General features: G+C 36.4%; 2 protein-coding genes across 6 annotated transcripts in view; one reads left to right on the top strand and one right to left on the bottom strand.

Moving 5' to 3' along the window:
- The first annotated feature begins 335 nt into the window (after positions 1 to 335).
- SPATA4 (spermatogenesis associated 4) lies at positions 336 to 11,299 on the top strand. The gene is made up of 6 exons (XM_003276669.2): positions 336 to 662; positions 2,403 to 2,532; positions 2,906 to 3,024; positions 3,135 to 3,355; positions 7,765 to 7,881; positions 11,070 to 11,299. The coding sequence occupies exons 1-6, from the start codon at positions 445 to 447 to the stop codon at positions 11,180 to 11,182; spliced, it is 918 nt and encodes a 305-aa protein (XP_003276717.1). The 5' UTR covers positions 336 to 444; the 3' UTR covers positions 11,183 to 11,299.
- Positions 11,300 to 13,142: 1,843 nt separating this feature from the next.
- The window catches only part of WDR17 (WD repeat domain 17), a 112,735-nt gene continuing 106,243 nt past the window's right edge, over positions 13,143 to 19,634 (bottom strand). For 2 of the 5 annotated variants that reach the window (XM_030816340.1, XM_030816342.1), the window contains 3 exons: positions 19,440 to 19,538; positions 18,941 to 19,124; positions 13,143 to 16,473 (listed from right to left, as the gene is read on the bottom strand). In XM_030816340.1, coding sequence (XP_030672200.1) covers positions 16,354 to 16,473; positions 18,941 to 19,124; positions 19,440 to 19,538 — 403 coding nt within the window. In that variant the 3' untranslated portion in view covers positions 13,143 to 16,353. The remainder of the gene's footprint in view (positions 16,474 to 18,940; positions 19,125 to 19,439; positions 19,539 to 19,634) is intronic. The other 3 variants (XM_003276667.3, XM_030816343.1, XM_030816341.1) reach the window with 2 other exon arrangements.

Below are 19,634 nucleotides of genomic sequence, written 5' to 3'. Positions count from 1 at the left end.
GATTTTTTCCCCATCTCTTCCAATTCCCAAACAAAAACTGTCCTTGGCCTCTGGAGTCTTCTCACACCACTCCTCAAACTACAGGACTGAAAATAGGCCTTTGGCTGGGCAGAAACGAACAATACTTAAAATACAAAACTTATGAACAACGACATAAGAAAAAAAAAAGCTCTAAATAGGTTAACAGTGAGGCCAACTAAATCTGAGATTGAAAGCTCTCCCCAGACCGCAGCCACACCACTGGGACCACAGCTTTGCGTCCCTCAACACACGGCTCCGCGCTCCAAAATCGGAGTAAAGCGGAAGCCCGGGCGGCCGCTGCAGCGCTTGCGCAGGCGCTGAGGTCTCGCCCCATAAGACTCCGCCCCGCCTCACGAGGCCGCCCCGCCAGCTCTAAGGCCCAGCCCCGCCTCGTGCTGTTGCCGTAGCAACCCAGAAAGCGCCATGGCTGCCGCCGGCCGGGAAAGAGAGTATTTGACACAGACTGCGGCAGCCCTAGCCAAGTCACCGTCACTTTCGCCACAGCTAGCAGCTCCCATCCGAGGGAGGCCTAAGAAGTGTCTGGTCTATCCGCATGCGCCGAAGAGCTCCCACCTGTCTCGTTCCGTTCTGCGTTGGCTTCAGGGTCTGGATCTCAGCTTCTTCCCCAGGAACATCAACAGGTGCTTGAGTAAGCCAGTCCTAGGCCCCCTCGGTGGGCGCCCCGCCTGCTTTCCGCCGCCTGCCAGGCCTCAGATTGCCTACCCAGGCCTGGCTTATGTTTCAAATCAAGACCCCCCCACCCTCGGAGACACACGAAAATACTATTAGGGATCAAGGCCTTAACAAAATATCACGAAACATCTTATTTATTCAATTAATCAATCATTAAACTGTAGACAATATAGAATGCTTTGGTGACTACAAAAATATTAAAATAGTCAAAGCTTTTTCTTTAGTGACATTGGGCATTAATACTGGTAAGGACGGCCAGGCACAATTGCTCATGCCTGTAATCCCAGCACTTTGGGAGCCGAGGCAGGCGGATCACCTGTGGACAGGAGTTCAGTAACAGCCTGACCAACATGGTGAAACCCGATCTCTACTAAAAATACAAAAATTAGCCGGGTGTGGTGGCGGGTGCCTGTAATCCCAGCTACTGGGGAGGCTGCAGGCAGGAGAATGCTTGAACCCGGGAGGCGGAGGTTGCAGTGGGCCGAGATTACGCCGCTGCATCCAGCCTGGGTGGCAGGGTAAGACTCTGTCTCAAAAAAAAAAAAAAAAATGCTGGTAAGGATCAGTTTACCCTCTGTCGGAGATGGCATCTAGTTTGAGAGTTATCAACAAGTTTTTAAACTTGCTGCTTAATTGTAGGCACTTTGTATGTAACTGGCAGCTAATATTTGCTCTGGGAATGCAAACTAAATTCTATAAAAAGGCAATGAATCTTTTGCAGAATATGGTTTAAAGTAGTCTCTCCTTATCAGAGAGGCATTCCAAGATCCCCAGTGGATGCCTGGAACTGTGGATACTACAGAACCCTCTCTCAGAACACATTTCTGTTTATGTCTTCCATCCACAAATTTAATGCCTTTTTAAAAATCTTAACTAAGCACTTATCACACACTGGCTGAAAGTTTTTCAGCTTGAGGTGTGATGGCGAAACTATCAAGAATTTCTTTTCTTCATATTTCAGGGATATAAGATTCATTCCTACCATTCTAACCATTCTTACAACTTTCTATTAAGTCAAGAACTTTCATCTTTTCACCAAAGGAATAATTTTATGGTTTCTCTCTGGCATATCTGAATCACCAGCATCACTGCTCTTGTACTTTGCACACAAGCGCACCACACTCTACACAGTTGATCTGATAACTAAAAGGTGACTGATGTCTACAACGTGGAGACTCTGGACAAAGGGAGGATTCACATCCTAGGCAACACAGAGCAGGCAGGGAGATTTCATCAGACTGCCCAGAACAGAGTACAGTTTAAAAGTTACAAATTATTTCTTGAATTTTCCATTTAATATTTTCCGACTGTGATTGACCCAAGGTAACTGAAACTGCAGAAAGCAAAACTGCAGATAAGCGGGGGACTAGTTTACTAATTTGTCTTCAGTATTCCTTACAACCATGCCTCTGAAATTTTAAAGTGCATATGAATCACCTGGGGATCTTGTTGAAATGCAGATTCAATACAAATTAACAGTTTGGGTTCATCAAAAGAACACCAAAGCCTTTGAAACGTAGATAATCTTAGCAAAATTCCACAGTAGATTCTCCTTAGAGCAATGATCCAACAACACTCATTTTACAACATACTTTTCGTGTGGAATATTAGACTAGTGTTAATTATAAAATAATACAAACTGCATAATTAACTACACCTTATTTCATTTCCTAATTGCCATGGATCAGAGATTTTTCAAATGGCTTCCTAATTGCAGAAATATTCTGTATATATTACCCCTGGGAACTTGAATTATCATCCTTTGAAAATGGGACCTCTTTAAAAGTCAAGTTGGATAACTGGGCACAGTTGGAGAAGGTACGTTAGCAATCATTTACACTTTTAACTGTTAAGATGTTTGTTTTAAAGTGTGCCATCCTAATTTCCTGGATCTCTACATGTATGTGTGTGACTGTGTGATACTGAGTTGGCAGCTTGTTCCTGTGTATGACAAAGTTTATTAAATTCCAACTGTTTATGTCATGAGTCACCTATGAAACTGAGCATAATTATTTCCATTAGCATGATATATACTGATTGGTTTTCCTGCTGAATATTATCTTTTAATAATGCGTTAAACACAAAAAATTACTTGATAGGTGAATAAAAGGGAGATTAAAGTGAATTCATAGTACTTGGAGATTTTTATAGAATTTCTTATGATAAAAACATTTTATTTCTACTATTAAAGTTCCTGGAAAGAAAAAAATTTAAATTACCCAAAGAACTAATCCATGGAACAATTCATTGTAAAGCTGGAGTGCCTGAAATATTGATAGAAGAGGTTTACACTTTATTAACACATCGAGAGTAAGTTCTTTGTAATTTCCTAGTAATACAATTTGATGTGAAACTTTTGATAATATAAATCTCGTTACTAAAATGTTGCTTATCAACAGTGTTTTATTTTTTATTTCCAGAATTAAAAGTATCCAGGATGACTTTGTGAATTTCACGGACTATAGTTACCAGATGCGTTTACCCCTGGTTTCCAGGTCTACAGTTTCAAAGTCTATTAAAGATAACATTAGGTTATCTGAATTACTAAGCAATCCCAACATGCTGAGCAATGAACTTAAAGCAGAGTTCCTCATCCTTTTACATATGTTGCAAAGAAAATTAGGCAGAAAATTGAATCCAGGTAAGTTTTCCTTGGAAACAGCTGAGTTCTACCAAGCTCTATCAGGCTATTCTTGAGCACAGATGAAAGAAATGTCGGCACTGGCCCATTTTGCTATCTTCTGTAACTGGTTTAAAGGGAAATTACTTCTTTAATGCTAGCAGTGAAATGATTTATTAGCATTGGAGTGGTTTATAAATCAATCTTTTTGTTGAAGGCATAGGTTAACACAGTATACAGACTTCTTTTTAGAAAAATGTATATGTGTATAAAAATTCATGTAAACTTTCACAAGAAATAAGTTCATATATCAAGTAACTAAGGAGTTTAAGAGTTAAGCAGGACACTCATCCCTTGGGAAAAGCCTGGCTGACTATGATTCACTCTGGATGCTGTCTGCAGTGTGGACAATGTGATGCTTTCCATAGCAGGCTTGTCCAGATGTAGATGCTAGAGCAGATTGGGGCGATCGTGGCAAGTTTGCAGAGGTATCACTGAAATCATTCTCTAAGTACCCAAACAAAGCATTTGCCATCTGCATTTGCCAGAGTCACTGGCAGGTGGCAGAGTAATTGAACTTTCACTCTACATTTTTTTGTTTTTTTTTTCTGGCAGTTACTCAGGAAACCACTCATGTATTGAAATTTTATTTCACTTGATTCCAGACATCTAGAGACCACATCATTTCTGCGGCACCCAAACATTCAGGAAAAGAGGCAGATGTAGGTCATTAGCATTTCTCTCCCCTGTGAACTTTTTCTGAAGAAAACCATTTTCTCTCTGGCTTCTAGCAAGAGAGGAAAGCACCACCAATTTTAACATCTCCTAAAATTGCGAGATGGATATTTTAGGTTTTGTCCTTCCTTACTCTGTCCATTCTTCCATTTCTTATATTTTGTTTTCTCTTCCTTGATTTTTCTCATCTCTGGCTTTACTCATGAATTCATGAGTAAAGGAATGATTCAGGTTATTAATTAGGAGAGTTTTATCTTGAAACATTTTGCATGTTTTTAAACATTAAAATTTTGCTGTGATATTTATCACACATGCATGTATATAATGTGTATGTACAATTTAAAGAAGATGACTAACGATGAAAACACATTTGTATATCCCTACACAGGTTAAGAAATAGAACATTACTAATGGCTTTACCTTCCCCTTTGTGTCCTCGGACTGCATTCTCCATATTCCCTTCCAAGGGTAACTATCATCCTGCTGCCTCTGTTTATAATTTTCTTGATTTAAAAATCTAGGCTGGGTGCAGTGGCTCACGCCTGTAATCCCAGCACTTTGGGAGGCCAAGGCAGGCAGATCACGAGGTCAAAAGTTTGAGACCAGCCTGACCAACATGGTGAAATCCCGTCTCTACTAAAAATACAAAAATTATCTGGGCATGGTGGCGTGTGCCTGTAATCCCAGCTACTGGGGAGGCTGAAGCAGGAGAATGGCTTGAACCTAGGAGGCAGAGGTTGCAGTGAGCCAAGATTGTGCCACTGCACTCCAGCCTGGGTGACAGAGCGAGACTCTGTCTCAAAAAAAGAAAAAAAATATCTATACATATTATTTATATATTATTCTTTATTTCATTTAGCTATACATACTATTTACATATTATTTTTTATTTCATTCATATGTATTTTTAAGTTTAGTTGATTTTACGAAACTCTGTAGTAGGCAAAATGAGCCCCCCTGCTATCCATGTCCTAATCCCTGAAACCTGTGAATATGATACTTTACATGACAAAGAGACTTTGCAGATGTAAAGTTATGGACCCCAAGATAGGGTGTGTATGCTGGCTTATTCAGGCAGACCTGATCTAATCACACAAACCCTTAGAAGCGAGATCTTTCTTCAACTGGAATCAAGATACATATAGCAGAAGGAGAAGTAAGAGATCTGGAGTGTGATAGGGTCTCAACCTGGTATTGCTGCAAGGGACAACATGGAGAGCATGAGAAGGTATGTGGTGCAGCTTCCGGGAGCAAAGAATTACCTTGGGCTGACAGCCAGGCAACAAACAGGGGCCTCAGTCCTGCAAACATAAGAAACTGCATTCTGCCAAAGAGCTGAGTGAACCTGGGAGAAGATTCATCCCCAGAACTTCCAGAAAGGAATGCAGCCCTGCCAATACCTTGCTTTCAGCCTCGTGAGACTCTAAATAGAGGACACAGACTTCTGTACCGTGAGATAAAAATGGCTGTTTTAAGTCATGATATTTGTGGTAATTTGTTATGGTAGGAATGAAAATCGAATACAAGCTTCATAGTTAACACTGTTCCCATAATGAGATTATAAATATATCCTCCTATGTTTAAATTGATTAAAGTGAAACCTTTTAAGGTTTAAATTGATTAAAGTGAAAACGTGTAAGCTGTTAAGGGAGGAGACCACCCCTCATATCGTCTTATGCCCATTTTCTGCCTCCAAAGAAAGAAGAAGTAAAAACTAAAAGGCAGAAATGAAATCCACAGGCAGACAGCCCAGTGCCATGCCCTGGGCCTGGTAAAGATCGACACCTGACCTAATCGGTTGTTATCTATAGATTATAGACATTGTATAGAAAAGCACTGTGAAGATCCCTGTCCTGTCCTGTTCTGTTCTAATTACCGGTGCATGCAGCCCCCAGTCACGTACCCCCTGCTTGCTCAATCAATCACGACCCTCTCACGCAGACCCCCTTAGAGTTGTGAGCCCTTAAAAGGGACAGGAATTGCTCGCTCGGGGAGCTCAGCTCTTGAGACAGGAGTCTTGCCGAAGCTCCAGGCCGAATAAACCGCTTCCTTCTTTAACTTGGTGTCTGAGGGGTTTTGTCTGCGGCTTGTCCTGCTACATTGTTACTTCATCTGCAATCCATATGAAGAACCAGTTGCCTCAGCTCCATGTTTTGAATAGTCTATTCTTTTCCCACTTATTTGTAATGCCCGCTCGTGTTTCAGTCTGCATGTATGTATGGGTCTGTTTCTGAGCCTTCTATTCAACTTTGTCTACATGTGTGTCACTTCAGCATCTTGTCTTAATTATTATTGCTTTATAATTAGTGTTGATACTTTGTAAAGTCCTAAAATTTGTTCTTCTATGAAGTATTGTTTCTATTTCATTTACAGCGATTTATTGTTATGAATTTATTAATACTGCCTGTTGTTATATGTATTCATATCTAACATACTATTTTGAGTTTTTTTTTTTTCTCTTTTTCTGTTTCTTCTTTTCATCTTACCTATATTTTCTTCTTTTGGACTAAATTTTTTTCCAAAGATTTTTTTTTCCCACTAATTTTGAACATTTTAAATTTCTACTCTTTTTAGTGCTAATCTGTACATTTTAGCATGCATATTTATCTTAGTCTAAAATTAATCTTTACTCTCTTCCTGAAACTGCAAGGACCTTAGAACACTATGACACTGATCCCTCGCTGCCACCCCTTCACCTCTTTCAGTTCTTTTGTTGTCTAGCATTTTAGTTCTGTCCAGTTATATTTTAACACCACAAATCAGACATCATTGACTTTTCTGCTTAAAAGTCTATCTTTGTAGAAAACTAACCTGTATCTCTGTTGTCTTTTGAACACATTTTTTCTTTAGCTACAGATCATCTCAACCCTTCCAATTCTTGAATAGTACTCTTTCTCCAGTCTTGATTCCTGAGACTGCTGATTTTAAACATTTCTCATTTGTGGCCAAAGTAATAATTGTGATAACTATAATTCTGGCAGTGTTACTGACTAGAGTCGTGTTTAGTGTTGACAGAGAATGACTGGTGAGTAGGAATTAACTTAGCAACTTCTTCAAGCCTTAGTGAAGGATGAGTTGCAGAGGAGGAAGTGATCTTTAGAAGCACAGGGAAATTGCCCAAGTATTTCAGTTTACGGGATTAGTTAAAAAGAAATACAGGAAACATGGAAATAATTTTAATTCACGATTTTTATAGTATAAAATATGTGCAAAATGAAAGATACTGTATGATTTCATCAAATATAAAAATACATAAAACTAACCTATGATGATAGAAGTCAGGATAGCATTTTCCTTTTAGTATACTGTCTTGGAAAAACATGAGGGGGCTTTGGGGTACCGGTAATACATCATTTCTTGATCTGGATGATGGTACCCTAGGTGTATTCACTCACAAATTCATTGGAGTGAATTACACTTACTGTTTGTTTACCTTTTTGTATATACATTATAATTGAATAAAAACTTACCAAAGACTAACAGGAACATACATATATTACCTTTAAAGTAACTATTTTGTGTATTAAATATATTGTGAGCAATGTGGGGAGGGATTATTAACCTATGTACTCACACTAAGGAATATGATAAACAGAAATTTAAATAATTTACTTAATTTTTAAATTATGGCATCTTATTTTGACAATGGCCATTATGGCTTTTTAAGAAATAACTTTTGTGTTCATATTTTATAGAATGGTTTGATGTGAAACCAACAGTGGGAGAAGTTACTCTCAATCACCTTCCTGCCCAAGCCTCTGGGCGCAGATATAATTCAAAAGTTAAAAGAGGAAGAGTTGCCCCTGTTTTACGTAAGTTTTAACTCCTTGCTTCTTAAAATTGATTTTTTTTTGCTTGACTTTCTTCAATTAAAGTTTTAAAAAACGGTTAAATAGTTAAAATGTTGGTGTAGGTCAACATTCAGTCCTACACTGTCAATTACACTGGTATGCAGTTCTTTATGATAAGTGAAGGGAACATGTGGTCTGCTAAGTCGCTGCCCCCTCCCCAGCCTGCTACAATCAGATCCACTGAGTTCTGATTTATGCTTAAATAGGTGAGTCTGAAACACGTCAGGCTCATTAGAGTTCAAAGCTCAGTTCTTCAGTAGTCAGAAGTTGAGTCAGTCAGTCCTGAGACAGATATAGATACTTGCATACTAAGAATTCTCAATCAGTTGTATTACAAGAAGTCACTTGATTAAACCCTGTTAATTCAGAAAGCATTTATACTACAGCAAACTGTAGCCCACGGTCCAGATTCAGCCTGTTGCCTGTTTTTGTATAGTTCACAAGTTAAAAATAGTTTTTACTTTTTTTTTTTTTTTGGAGACGGAGTCTCACTCTGTCACCCAGGCTGGAGTGCAGTGGTGCGATCTCGGCTCACTGCAACTTCCATCTCCTGGGTTCAAGTGATTCTCCTGACTCAGCCTCCCGAGTAGCTGGGACTAGAATGCACACTGCCACGCTGGCCAATTTTTTGTATTTTAGTAGAGATGGAGTTTCACTGTGTTGCCCAGGCTGGTCTCGAACTCCTGAGCTCAGGCAGTCCGCCCAAACTGCTAGGATTTCATGGTTAAAAAAAAATAGTAATTCCTGACACATAGAAATGCTATGAAATTCAAGTTCCCGTGCTCATAAATAACAGGGAACATAGCCACTCCTGTTCATTTTATGCCTTGCTTATGGCTGCTTTGACCCTACAACAGTTGGGTTGAGTAGTTGCCAAGGTGACTGTCTAGCCTAGAAAGTTGAGTTGCCAGATTTAGCAAATAAAAACACAGGGCAATGCAACAAATACCTTTGAGGACATATTTAGGACACATTTTTACTAAAAATTATTCATTATCTGAAATTCAAATTTAACTAGGTGTCCTATATTTTATCTGGCAACCCTACCACAGAGCCTAAAATATTTACTCTCCAGCCCTTTACAGAAAATGTGTGTGGACTGCTGCTACAGGTTATGTTTTCCGATGTGTTGAGGGATTTCGCCGGGGATAAAAGTTCTTTGTTTACATAGAGTCTTTGAGAGCAGTGCCAATGTTCTTTTTTTTTTTAAAAAAAACAAAAAAACAAAACTTATGATTTCTCAGAACCTTTAATATGTTAATATGCATTGTAAATAGTAAAGGGGAGAGAGGCAGAATGAAGTGTTTTCCAAAGTCTATTTGATCACATATCACTATTTGGTTTTGCTTTGTTTGATGGCCTTGTAGAACTAGTGTTCCTCATAGCACACTTTTTATGTCCAAACATAAGGCCAGTCCATCAAAATCCCTTTAACTCTTCATCCACCTGAGGCATAGTAACCATAATAGAATCCAACGGAAGTGGATAACAATGTTTCCATGAATAAAATGCATCCATAGTTTCACCTTTAGATTCTAGGAATATATCCTCTCCTTCAGCCTGCCTCAACCTTCTTCTGTTGGTGACATTTGTGATGAAAGTTCCAGCAGGGAGGGAGGTGAAGCCACAGTGGTAGGGTGAGCATAGGAGGAGGGGATTAGGAGGTATGGAAAGGAAATTGCAGGTAAGTTTTGTTTTTGTGTTTAACTTGCTTGCCTCATTCCCTTATGATTGACTGACTGGGAAAGGGAAAGAGCAGGGTCACCTGCTTTGGGACCTGCAGTGAAAAGGTAGAAAGGAGGAGTAATGAGTCACAGCACGGCTTCCTTCTTGTGTAAGAAAGAGATGCAAATAGGCCAGAGACAAAAACTGATGCCTGCTGATATTTGAATTGCTAAAGAGTATTTCTCATTTTTGTTATCTTTTTTGAAAATCTTCAAGGTTCACATGAGTTTTTAGAAAAACTACATGCTATCATTACTTCAGATCAGGATTCCAAGTAAAATGAATTTTTGCTTTTACAATTTTAATAATGTATAAGCGGCCATAAATAACTCCTCCCATTTTATTCTCTACTGCTCTTTTTTATGATTCTCTGGATGCTCTTTTATGATTCGCTTTCACCTCAATAGTCTTGCTCTCTTTGGAAAAAGAGATGGGTTTATGGAAGCCTTCACTGGACAAGGTAGATCAGGATGGGAAGGTGAACATACATTTATTTTTTTTACTTGTCTGAATCCTGTTCCAGTAATGTACTTGGATTCTCTTAATCTAGGCACATAGTAAATTAATGAATGATGTGGATTCAGCTTTGGTAATTATATGGATGAGAACTGTTAAGTGTTAAATAATTTTTTTCTACATTTGTTCAAAGGACTTCATTTCAGTTTCTGATAAGAGGGTAGAGTAAATAGTTCAGGTCTGCTACCATAGTTTGATAGTTAATGGAAGGAGGAGAAGCAAAAACACTAGACTGTAGGAACTTTATTTTACCATCTAAGATTTCATATAATGGCACTGAAATCACAGGCTGTTCATCTGAAAATCTTCTAATTATCAAACAGGGTGGCCAAAATTAATTGTAAGTTAGGTTGTTACCTTTGCTTTTTCCTTTTTATAACACTCAAGTTCCTCTACTTGTTTACCAAAATTTAATATCTAGCAAAATTATGGGCCAGTGGAATATAGATGTCTTAGTTGCCACTGGCCCCTCCCATTAGAATTGAGTGACCTACAGAGTCTGGGTGGCTAGCTGGAATTCCTCAGTGTAATCAGAGTTCCATAAACTGTATTATGAATCATGGACGTTTGTCAAATCTAAGTATAAAATTGTGCTACTGTTGCCTCAGCTGCTTTCTGAAGCAATATCTAAGAATAGTTGGGTCATATTCAGTATCAGATGCACCAAAATAAGCCCTGGAGATTTTTAGGCTGATGACTTTTGGAAGTGGCTGACATTCAGACTTTTTTTATCCATGAGTACTATAATGCATGATTTAAATATTCTTGTTTACCAGGCATTTGGATTAACTGTGCTCGACCTGTTGCCAATCATTCTGCATATATTTGATACATTAGACATGTTGATGCTTGTATGAATATTTAGTAACCAGGAATTGATTTTAATTTTGTTTATTTAAATGTCCCAGCAAATATAGGTAATGGTGGCAGTTCACAAAGAGAAATACACGTGAAGCAAGCTGGACAACATTCTTATTACTCTGTTATGAAACCTATCAGAAACATGGACAAGAAACCTTGAAAAGTACCTGTCAAATGGCTTTGAAGAAGTGATGCCACCATCTCTCGCCATAATTAAGAAACAGAATCACCTAGTATTGGATGCATTTCAATAATAAATAGAGTGGTGTCTTTTCCATAATTGTTAAAGAACATTTCTTTTCCATTCAATTTGTTTATTAAACTCCTATGCCAGGCATTGTTGAAAATACAAAATTAAATAAATTAATACAGAATGAGCAAAAATAATTTTAAAGGGATAAACATAATTCACCATGATGAGTAAGAGTTCTTTCTCGTAATTTTGTAGGAATGGTGAATCTACTTTTTAATATGTTTTCTTTATTAGAAATTAAAAGTTACTGCTTTGCCTATTATATAGTTACACATCACATTCATTAATTAAATTGTATTCTGAATGATTATTATACTTTGGCCCATAGAACAGCTTGATCGTCTCTAAGAACAGCCTGAACTTAAACCATTAAAAAAAAATAGGTGTCCCTTCTATTGAAAATAAGTTGTGGGGAAAGAAAATCATCCTTTTCTTAGAATTTGATTCTGGTGTTTAGCAATACATTTAGTTCAATTTAAAAGTTCCCACTGGTTGCTGCTATGCCCCATATTTTAACTGAAGGGAAACAAAAGCAGACTGATGTCCTGAAAAACTAATACTCTTTCATATATACATAGTAATTTTATATATTATATGTGCAAAATTTTCAACTGGTATCATTTATGTTTGATACTAGCTCATTAATAGTCTCATTTGACTCCCAAGATGAATATTACTAATGTCAATTTCCAGTTAAACTTACCAGATTTTCTGCATTTTTGAAAGTTCAGACTGTTTTATTAGCAATTCTACCTCCAGAGACTTCCTTGTTAAATTTTGCATTTTTAGATAGATAATATTTAAGAAGACTAAGAAAGCCCGCGTGATACAGGTAACTTACTGGGAATGTGTTCAAAATCCAGTTTTATCTGAGGTAAGAGATCTAGGTCAAATGCATATCTTAATCAGTTATAAGTAATGTATCTGTTGTCTTGTATTCTCATGGGACAATCTAAAGTACAAAATTATGAGAATAATTTTTAACCTATATAGTTCCTTTGGAAAAGGTTTGAGAAACAAGTCTCTGAAGCTCAGCCATGAAAAAGATCCAGAGAAGAGGATTAGTTTTGGGTAGAGTCAAATAATAAGTTTCTTTGTCCTCTTGGTGCTGTGTTCAATCTCCTGAAAGAGCTCATCACTCATGGCCCGACTATGGTAAGTTCCCAAGAATCCTGCGGAACCTATAGAGTGGAATATATGAAATAGTCTGTAGGCTTCATTACATAGTGATTATGTAAATGAAGATACCAAGGATGGTCAAAGTGGGTAACCTCAAGAGCTTCTTGAGGATGAATTGTGCAACAGAAGCTAACACTACAGACATATCTTAGACCATTTACTTCAAAAAGAATCTTTGACAGAAGGAAGTGATGAAATTTTCTAGGAGCTATAGCAGCTGCTATAGGAATAAAACCTTTTATTTTTGTTTGTTTTGTTTTTATTTTTGGTTTTTGAGACCGAGTCTTGCTCTGTTTTCCAGGCTGGAGTACAGTGGCATGATCTCAGCTCACTGCAAGCTCTGCCTCCCAGGTTCACGCCATTCTCCTGCCTCAGCCTCCCGAGTAGCTTATGGGAATAGAAGCTACTATGACATAGCATTTGTATTAATGAGTAAGCACTTTCTCCATTTTTATACTAATTTCGGGGTACATTGTAGTCAGTGTTCTCTAGTGAAGAATCAGCCTCTGGAACAATTCAATGGAGTGACTTTCCTAGGTTACTGAGTAGGGTAACAACTCAGTGGGACAGCTTAGCCCTTTCACACCTCTGGTGACTCTGATCCAAGCATTTACGGAGAAACACTTGTCTTTCAATGGTGTTTTGGGGAAAGAAACAACTACTCATCTTAGCCGGTAACTATGTCATATCAGGATTTAACTGTAATGTTTATTAAAATTTAAAGGACCTGAAATACATACATACATATAAATCTAGATAATGACATGCCAAATTATAGCACAGTCATGATATATAATTTTAGCATGAAAGTACATATTTCATTTAGGTACAAATATCTCAAAGATTTGGTACAATAAACATTTATTAAGAGTTGACTATAAAGATGTCTTCTATATTACTGATATACTAAATATGAACTACTAAATTTTACAAATAATTTGTGAGGCTTTTATTATATTCAGAATACCTTTTGACTTAAAACCGAAATAATATAAATGTTATAAGGACAACAAAATACAGTCATTGCTCTAATGCGATCATGTTCCTCAACACATCTGGACAATTTCATAGAAATATATATATATATATATATATATACACACACATATATATTTCATATATACATGTATATATATACACATACATATTTCATTTGTCTTGATTGACATAAAAATCATGTACTTTCACAAGATGTAACTATTTTGATGTTGTAATGTTGTGAACCACCTAGTTACTGACTTTTACAGGCAAAATATTTTTCCAATGCTTTAAAAATCATTGTCTAATGAGACTCTTCCTTTATAGAGGCGTATTTAAACCTGCAAAGTAATTTGTCCACATTATTGGTAATATGGACATTTTCAAATAGTAAAATAAATTCATATAATTTGCTTGGGTTTCATGCATATGAAATCTAATAAAAATACTTTCATGAATTAAAAAATTTGTTTTTCATATTAAGGTACAATATATACAGATTGACATAGTCAAATGACATAATTCTATGAAAAATTAATAGTTATAAGTAATAAGATATAGACATTGTAGAAATCAAAGATAATAGAATGATGGTCAAATCCATCCAATTTAGATTTCAGACAGAAATTGGTTGGCTATTCTGTTGTATTTATGTGTTTAAAGACTTGCAAAATTTTTTCTTCATCTTTTATACATAAAAATATCATTTTCCTGCATTCATTAAAAATACAGAAGAAAGTAATGATTGTTTATATACTTAATGATATCCTTTTAAGTATGTAAGCACAAAAAAGATAGGCTTATTTATTTATTTTAAAACAAAAAGAATGACAGTAGGATTGAGACTGCCATTTTTAAGTGAGGGGTTTTTAGTACATATATGCCAGTTAATAATCCTCCTCACCTAAGAAAAATTTGAGTTACAGATATCTCTAAGAGTTTAAAAAAATACATCTCAGGTACTCTTTTTATTACCCATTGCATCTCTGAGTTGTGTATATTCTATAATATTAATTATTTTTATATATATAATTTTTGGAGATGGTGGTCTTGCTGTGTCGCCCAGGCTGGAGTGCAGTGGTGTGATCTCAGCTCACTGCAACCTCCGCCTCCTGGATTCAAGTGATTCTCCTGCCTTAGCTTCCTGAGTAGCTGGGACCACAGGTGAACACCACGACACCCAGCTAATTTTTGTATTTTTAGTAGAGACAGGGTTTCACCATGTTGGCCAGGATGGTCTCCATCTACCAACCTCAAGATCTGCCTGCCTCGGCCTCCCGAAGTGCTGGGATTACAGGTAATTTTTTTTTTTTTTAATCAAATGGAATTTAAGCCTGTAATGTCTTTTTGAGGAATCAAGAGTGGTCATGTGATAAATATGATACATAGATACATAATATATATTTTTTCCAGTTTTAAGAAGTTTTGTTAAGAAGGTTTTAAAAATATTTTAAATGCAACAAGTTTAAAGATAATAAAAGTCACAAGTATTCTAGTTATATGAGATTATTCTTTAGTCAAACAAAAACATCTATATTATAAATCTTGTGAAACAACTTGAGTATCAAAGTACTTTCAGTATGCATTAATTTAATAAGTTTCAAAGTCAGAATTCTAGTCCAACTGAAATATTTGTAGTCACATTATCAGGCTTTTCATAGCTTTACACTTTTAAAAAACATTTAAAAGTTAAATCAACATAATACATCCAAAAATTCAACCAATGTCTATTTACAAACATTTACTTAAAACTAATTTTCATCAAATCAATTGTGGTTTTTGTTTGTTTGTTTTTTGAGACAGAGTTTTGCTCTTGTTGCCCAGGCTGGAGTGCAGTGGCGTGATCTTGGCTCACTGGAACCTCTGCCTCCCAGGTTCAAGGGATTCTCCTGCCTCAGCCTCCCAAGTAGCTGGGATTACAGGCACCCGCCACCATGCCTGGCTAATTTTTGTATTTTTAGTGGAGACGGGGTTTTACCATGCTGGCCAGGCTGGTCACGAACTCCTGACCTCAGGTGATCCACCCGCCTTGGCCTCCCAAAGTGCTGGGATTACAGGTGTGAGCCACCGCGCCCGGCCAAATAAATTATGTTTTAAATAAAGTTAACATAAATTGACTAGAGTATACTGTGTAAATTATTATACACATTAATCAAAACTAATATCCATGCATGCCGAATCTCTTAAAATAGTCACTTTATCACCTAATGCAAGTTTTCATATATATTCGACTGCCTTTTGTGATTTTTACCCACCAATTTTTTTCATGCCTATATAACTTACACCTTTACAATGGGACAGTTAAACTTCAGATAAAAAACTGGTAATATTTTCTTTTTTTTTTAAGTATTTTGAATGTGTATCCATTTGTTAATATTTACTAAACTTATAACTGAAAACTTTTATTAAACAGCTAACATTAGTGGTTTACTATGCATTTTATAAAGGAGAACATAAGTGTTTGTTAAGTTGAAGATCACTGAACACACCTTACATTTCGACATTTCAAGATATTCAATCATTCAAATATCCATTAAGTACTTACTGTATGTCTAGCACTATTCTAGGTGTTGCACAATTTAATATGTTTCCATATTTCAACCATATGATATTTTGGTACCTTTTATGCTGTGTGAAACTTTTATATGCTTTTTAGATTATTCAGTCCTTTATAATTTAAATGTTTCCTCCTTCCCAAACATAGCTATTACTGTTTATAAAGGAGGCACCTATTTTTCCTTTAAATTATATATATATTTTATTTTTTGAAGTTAATGAATAAAATTCACTGCTATTTCCCACCTCTCCCAACTTGCAATCCTTCTCCCAACCTCTGGCACTTGAGCAACAAAGATTAAGGTAATACTAACCCATGAAAGTTTTTCTTTAAAAAAAAATCAAGCATGGACAAAAATCTTCTATCAGAATGGATTGAGTCGTATTCCAGTCCCTAAAGGTGAGAAAGGATTCACTTTTGCCCACATCAAAGCATCATTCAAGGAGATAGCAGATTTCCCGTCTTCAAGGAAAAACACAGGGCCCTGCACAGTGAGAGTTGAGGAAAGAGAAGATGAGATTATAAATTTGCAAAGTATTTTTAAACTTTCAGAAAGAGAATCACTGCAATAAAAAAACATGATATTTAGGCAAAGCTAATAAAAAAAATTAAGACTATGAGAAAATTAGTTTTTTTGAGCTGGACCCAAATATAGAAGCATTTTCAAATGTCTTAACATTACATCATTATACCCTAATATCTGTCAAAATAGAATTGTTTTCAATTTAAATTCTTTAAATACAGTAGTACTGCCAATGACAAATATGTTTTGCTAATCTGGTAACTGCCACAAAGTTTACTTATTCTATAAAAGCATATATGCCTAGTAATAGGCTTAAATATATTTCACTATTTTACTCATGTAGCCTATGTCAGTACAGCTGGGGAAATTATTTAAGCCAGAAACTTTAAATGTGCTCTCCGGAAGATGACGAATATTGTTCTATATTGGATATATAGTTTAAAATATGCTTAGTCATGTGATTTTCTTGCTTATTTATAATTTAGTTGCATCAGTTATGATATATGCCAGGGTAGTTATAAAGAACTAAATGTGAAATGTTTTCAATCTATATTACCTAGCTCTGATAAGGAAAAGCATAATTTCAAAAACAAGATGCAATACAAATTATGTTTTCTTAATTAGGTTCTAAAGCTGTTGAGTTTTGGGTCTGATTTCAAATGATACAACTCGTTGTTAGCAAATTATTTCTAGATAATGGAAAGCTCATCATAGGAGTATGTAAAGTAGCTCCTATTAGTAGGCACTAGAAATTTCACAATTATAACCCAAACACGTCAACTTTCTATTGAAACAGAAATATCCTGGCAGGACAGTACTCCATCTATACCAGTCATGTGGGGCTCAGTGTATATGAGATAATTAGTAGCTCTTTTCCTGGATGTAGGTTTGGCTACAGAGAGGTTAGATAGTATCTTTTAGGTCAAGGTCAGATGGAGAAAAGAAACCTTAAGAAAAGGAGGAAAGAAACCTGAAGGTACCACGTACTAGAAATGGTATACAAAGGGCAGAGAATGGCACCGATGACATACTCCAAATATTTCATAATGTTTCTTGCTCTTTACTAAAAGTTATTTAATTTCCTGACTTGGTTCTTCATTTGTGAGCATAAATGGATAATAGAGGTGTATACAACTATGTGTCCTGTCTTTTGGAAGATACTGGTTATGTTTTGAGACTAAACTAGCTTGCAGTGGCAAGCTACAGTTAAGGTTTACATCAGTATCCAGCTACTTCATTTATTTTGGGTGGCTATGACAAAACCTGCCTTCTTCATTGGCCTAGCATGGAAGCATTAGAAATGTGACTTTTTACATTACATTAGAAATACCTAAGAATTTGCTCAATAAGTTGTGTATATTATTGGGAGGTGGGGATCTTTTTTTTTTTGAGACGGAGTTTCACTCTTGTTGCTCAGGCTGGAGTGCAATGGCTCGATCTCGGCTCACCAAAACCTCTGCCTCCTGGATTCAAGAGATTATCCTGCCTCAGCCTCCCGAGTAGCTGGGATTACAGGCATGTGCCACCATGCCCGGCTAATTTTGTATTTTTAGGAGAGATGGGGTTTCTCTATGTTGGTCAGGCTAGTCTTGAACTCCTGACCTCAGGTGATCCACCCACCCTCGCCTCCCAAAGTGCTGGGATTACAGGCATGAGCCACCGTGTCCGGCCCTTGGGAGGTGAGGATCTTTTAGTCTAATCCATAGTCTCAATTTGTATTTCAGGGGATTTGGCTTTGTTTACTTCATGGGGACACCTACAACTAGTCCTGGCTCTAAGACAATAAAGACTTCTCTATTTCTTAGAGATAATGGCACCCCTGGGTCATATTGGGAGGCTCTGGTATCATTCATCATCATTAATTTGATTGTACATTAGGGACCAATCCTTGGCTATTAGACATCCCTCATGATTGATCCCAATAATTTTTAATTGCAGAAAAGGTCAGTAACTCGATGTAAGAACATGCACAATATATTAACAATATAATATACATCTCTCAGGTTTTACTTGCTTTGTTTTTATACATCACAGATGGTGACTAGAAAGTGAATGTAATCTACTGTGATATAATCATCTGTTGTTGACTGTTGCTTTGTCTCCCTTATTTAATTTCCCTCAGGATATGACCTATATGTATTTTCAAACACAGTTGTTACAAAGTATACATATTATTTGTTACTAAGTATACATATTACATGAGTTGCTTCTGTGGTAAGAGTCAGTACAATGATTGTATCTGAATTTATTTTTAGCAGAAAGAGGCCACTTGTACTAACTATGGAAGCACTAGAGGTAATATTTCCTTACTGGGCCCCAGTCCTAAATTACTTACTTTTATCCAAATGAGGCTTATTTTAAGATATCATTTCAAAAAGTAAACACGTAAAATGGTGAAATGCATGTTATGTCTGATGTTAGGCTTTACCTGGATTTTTAATCCCGTAAGACAAGAAATGTGAATATCAGAATGACTTGGAAGATTTGATCCAGTCACATAATCTGGTCCAATAACTCCTTTCAGTGACTCTTCTTTTAGTCTCTTTAATAATGTTGCATAAATCATTCTTTGTGAATCAGAAGGGGGTGTATACGGAGAGTCTTCTAATGATCTATATTTTCAACAGATGTCAAAATTTCATTTTGTCAAATCATAGAATTTTTGATGTTTAGATTAGAAATTATCCCTGATGATTATTTAGTTCCCCTTTATTGATGGAGACAAATCACCTTCAGACTTAATTTATAGTAAAACAAAGGACTAAATGGCAGAAAAGTACGGTATTGTAAATTATTACTGCATATATGCCAAACAAATCAAGATTCATTATTCTGCTAAAATTAATGAGACCACACATACTTCCAACAAGTTTGTCTATAACATCAAATACCTTCTACATTCCAATTTCTATATCATATTTACTCACCTGTTGGTGGACTGTGTGCAAGCTCTCCATGCATCCAATTCCTTAGAAAGATATTCAATTTTTAAAGGTACTGACACCTCCCGACGTTTTAATAGCTGACTGAACGTGTGAAAAGGAAATTAACATCTGATATCAAAAACTAAGATATGAGAAAAAGCAAACTTTAAATGTGATTTTAGATTTATATGTTTCTGT

The sequence above is a fragment of the Nomascus leucogenys genome, chromosome 7b (assembly GCF_006542625.1).
Source record: "Nomascus leucogenys isolate Asia chromosome 7b, Asia_NLE_v1, whole genome shotgun sequence".
NCBI lineage: Eukaryota > Metazoa > Chordata > Mammalia > Primates > Hylobatidae > Nomascus > Nomascus leucogenys.
This window is presented reverse-complemented; position numbering and strand designations above follow the sequence as displayed.

What these genes read in the sequence shown, in the direction of transcription:
- SPATA4 (XM_003276669.2), top strand. Translation starts at nt 445, where the DNA reads ATGGCTGCCGCCGGCCGGGAAAGAGAGTATTTGACACAGACTGCGGCA. An exon ending in AGGCAGAAAATTGAATCCAG is followed by an intron (nt 3,356 to 7,764) that starts GTAAGTTTTCCT and finishes CATATTTTATAG; the next exon opens with AATGGTTTGATGTGAAACCA. An exon ending in AAGAGTTGCCCCTGTTTTAC is followed by an intron (nt 7,882 to 11,069) that starts GTAAGTTTTAAC and finishes TAAATGTCCCAG; the next exon opens with CAAATATAGGTAATGGTGGC.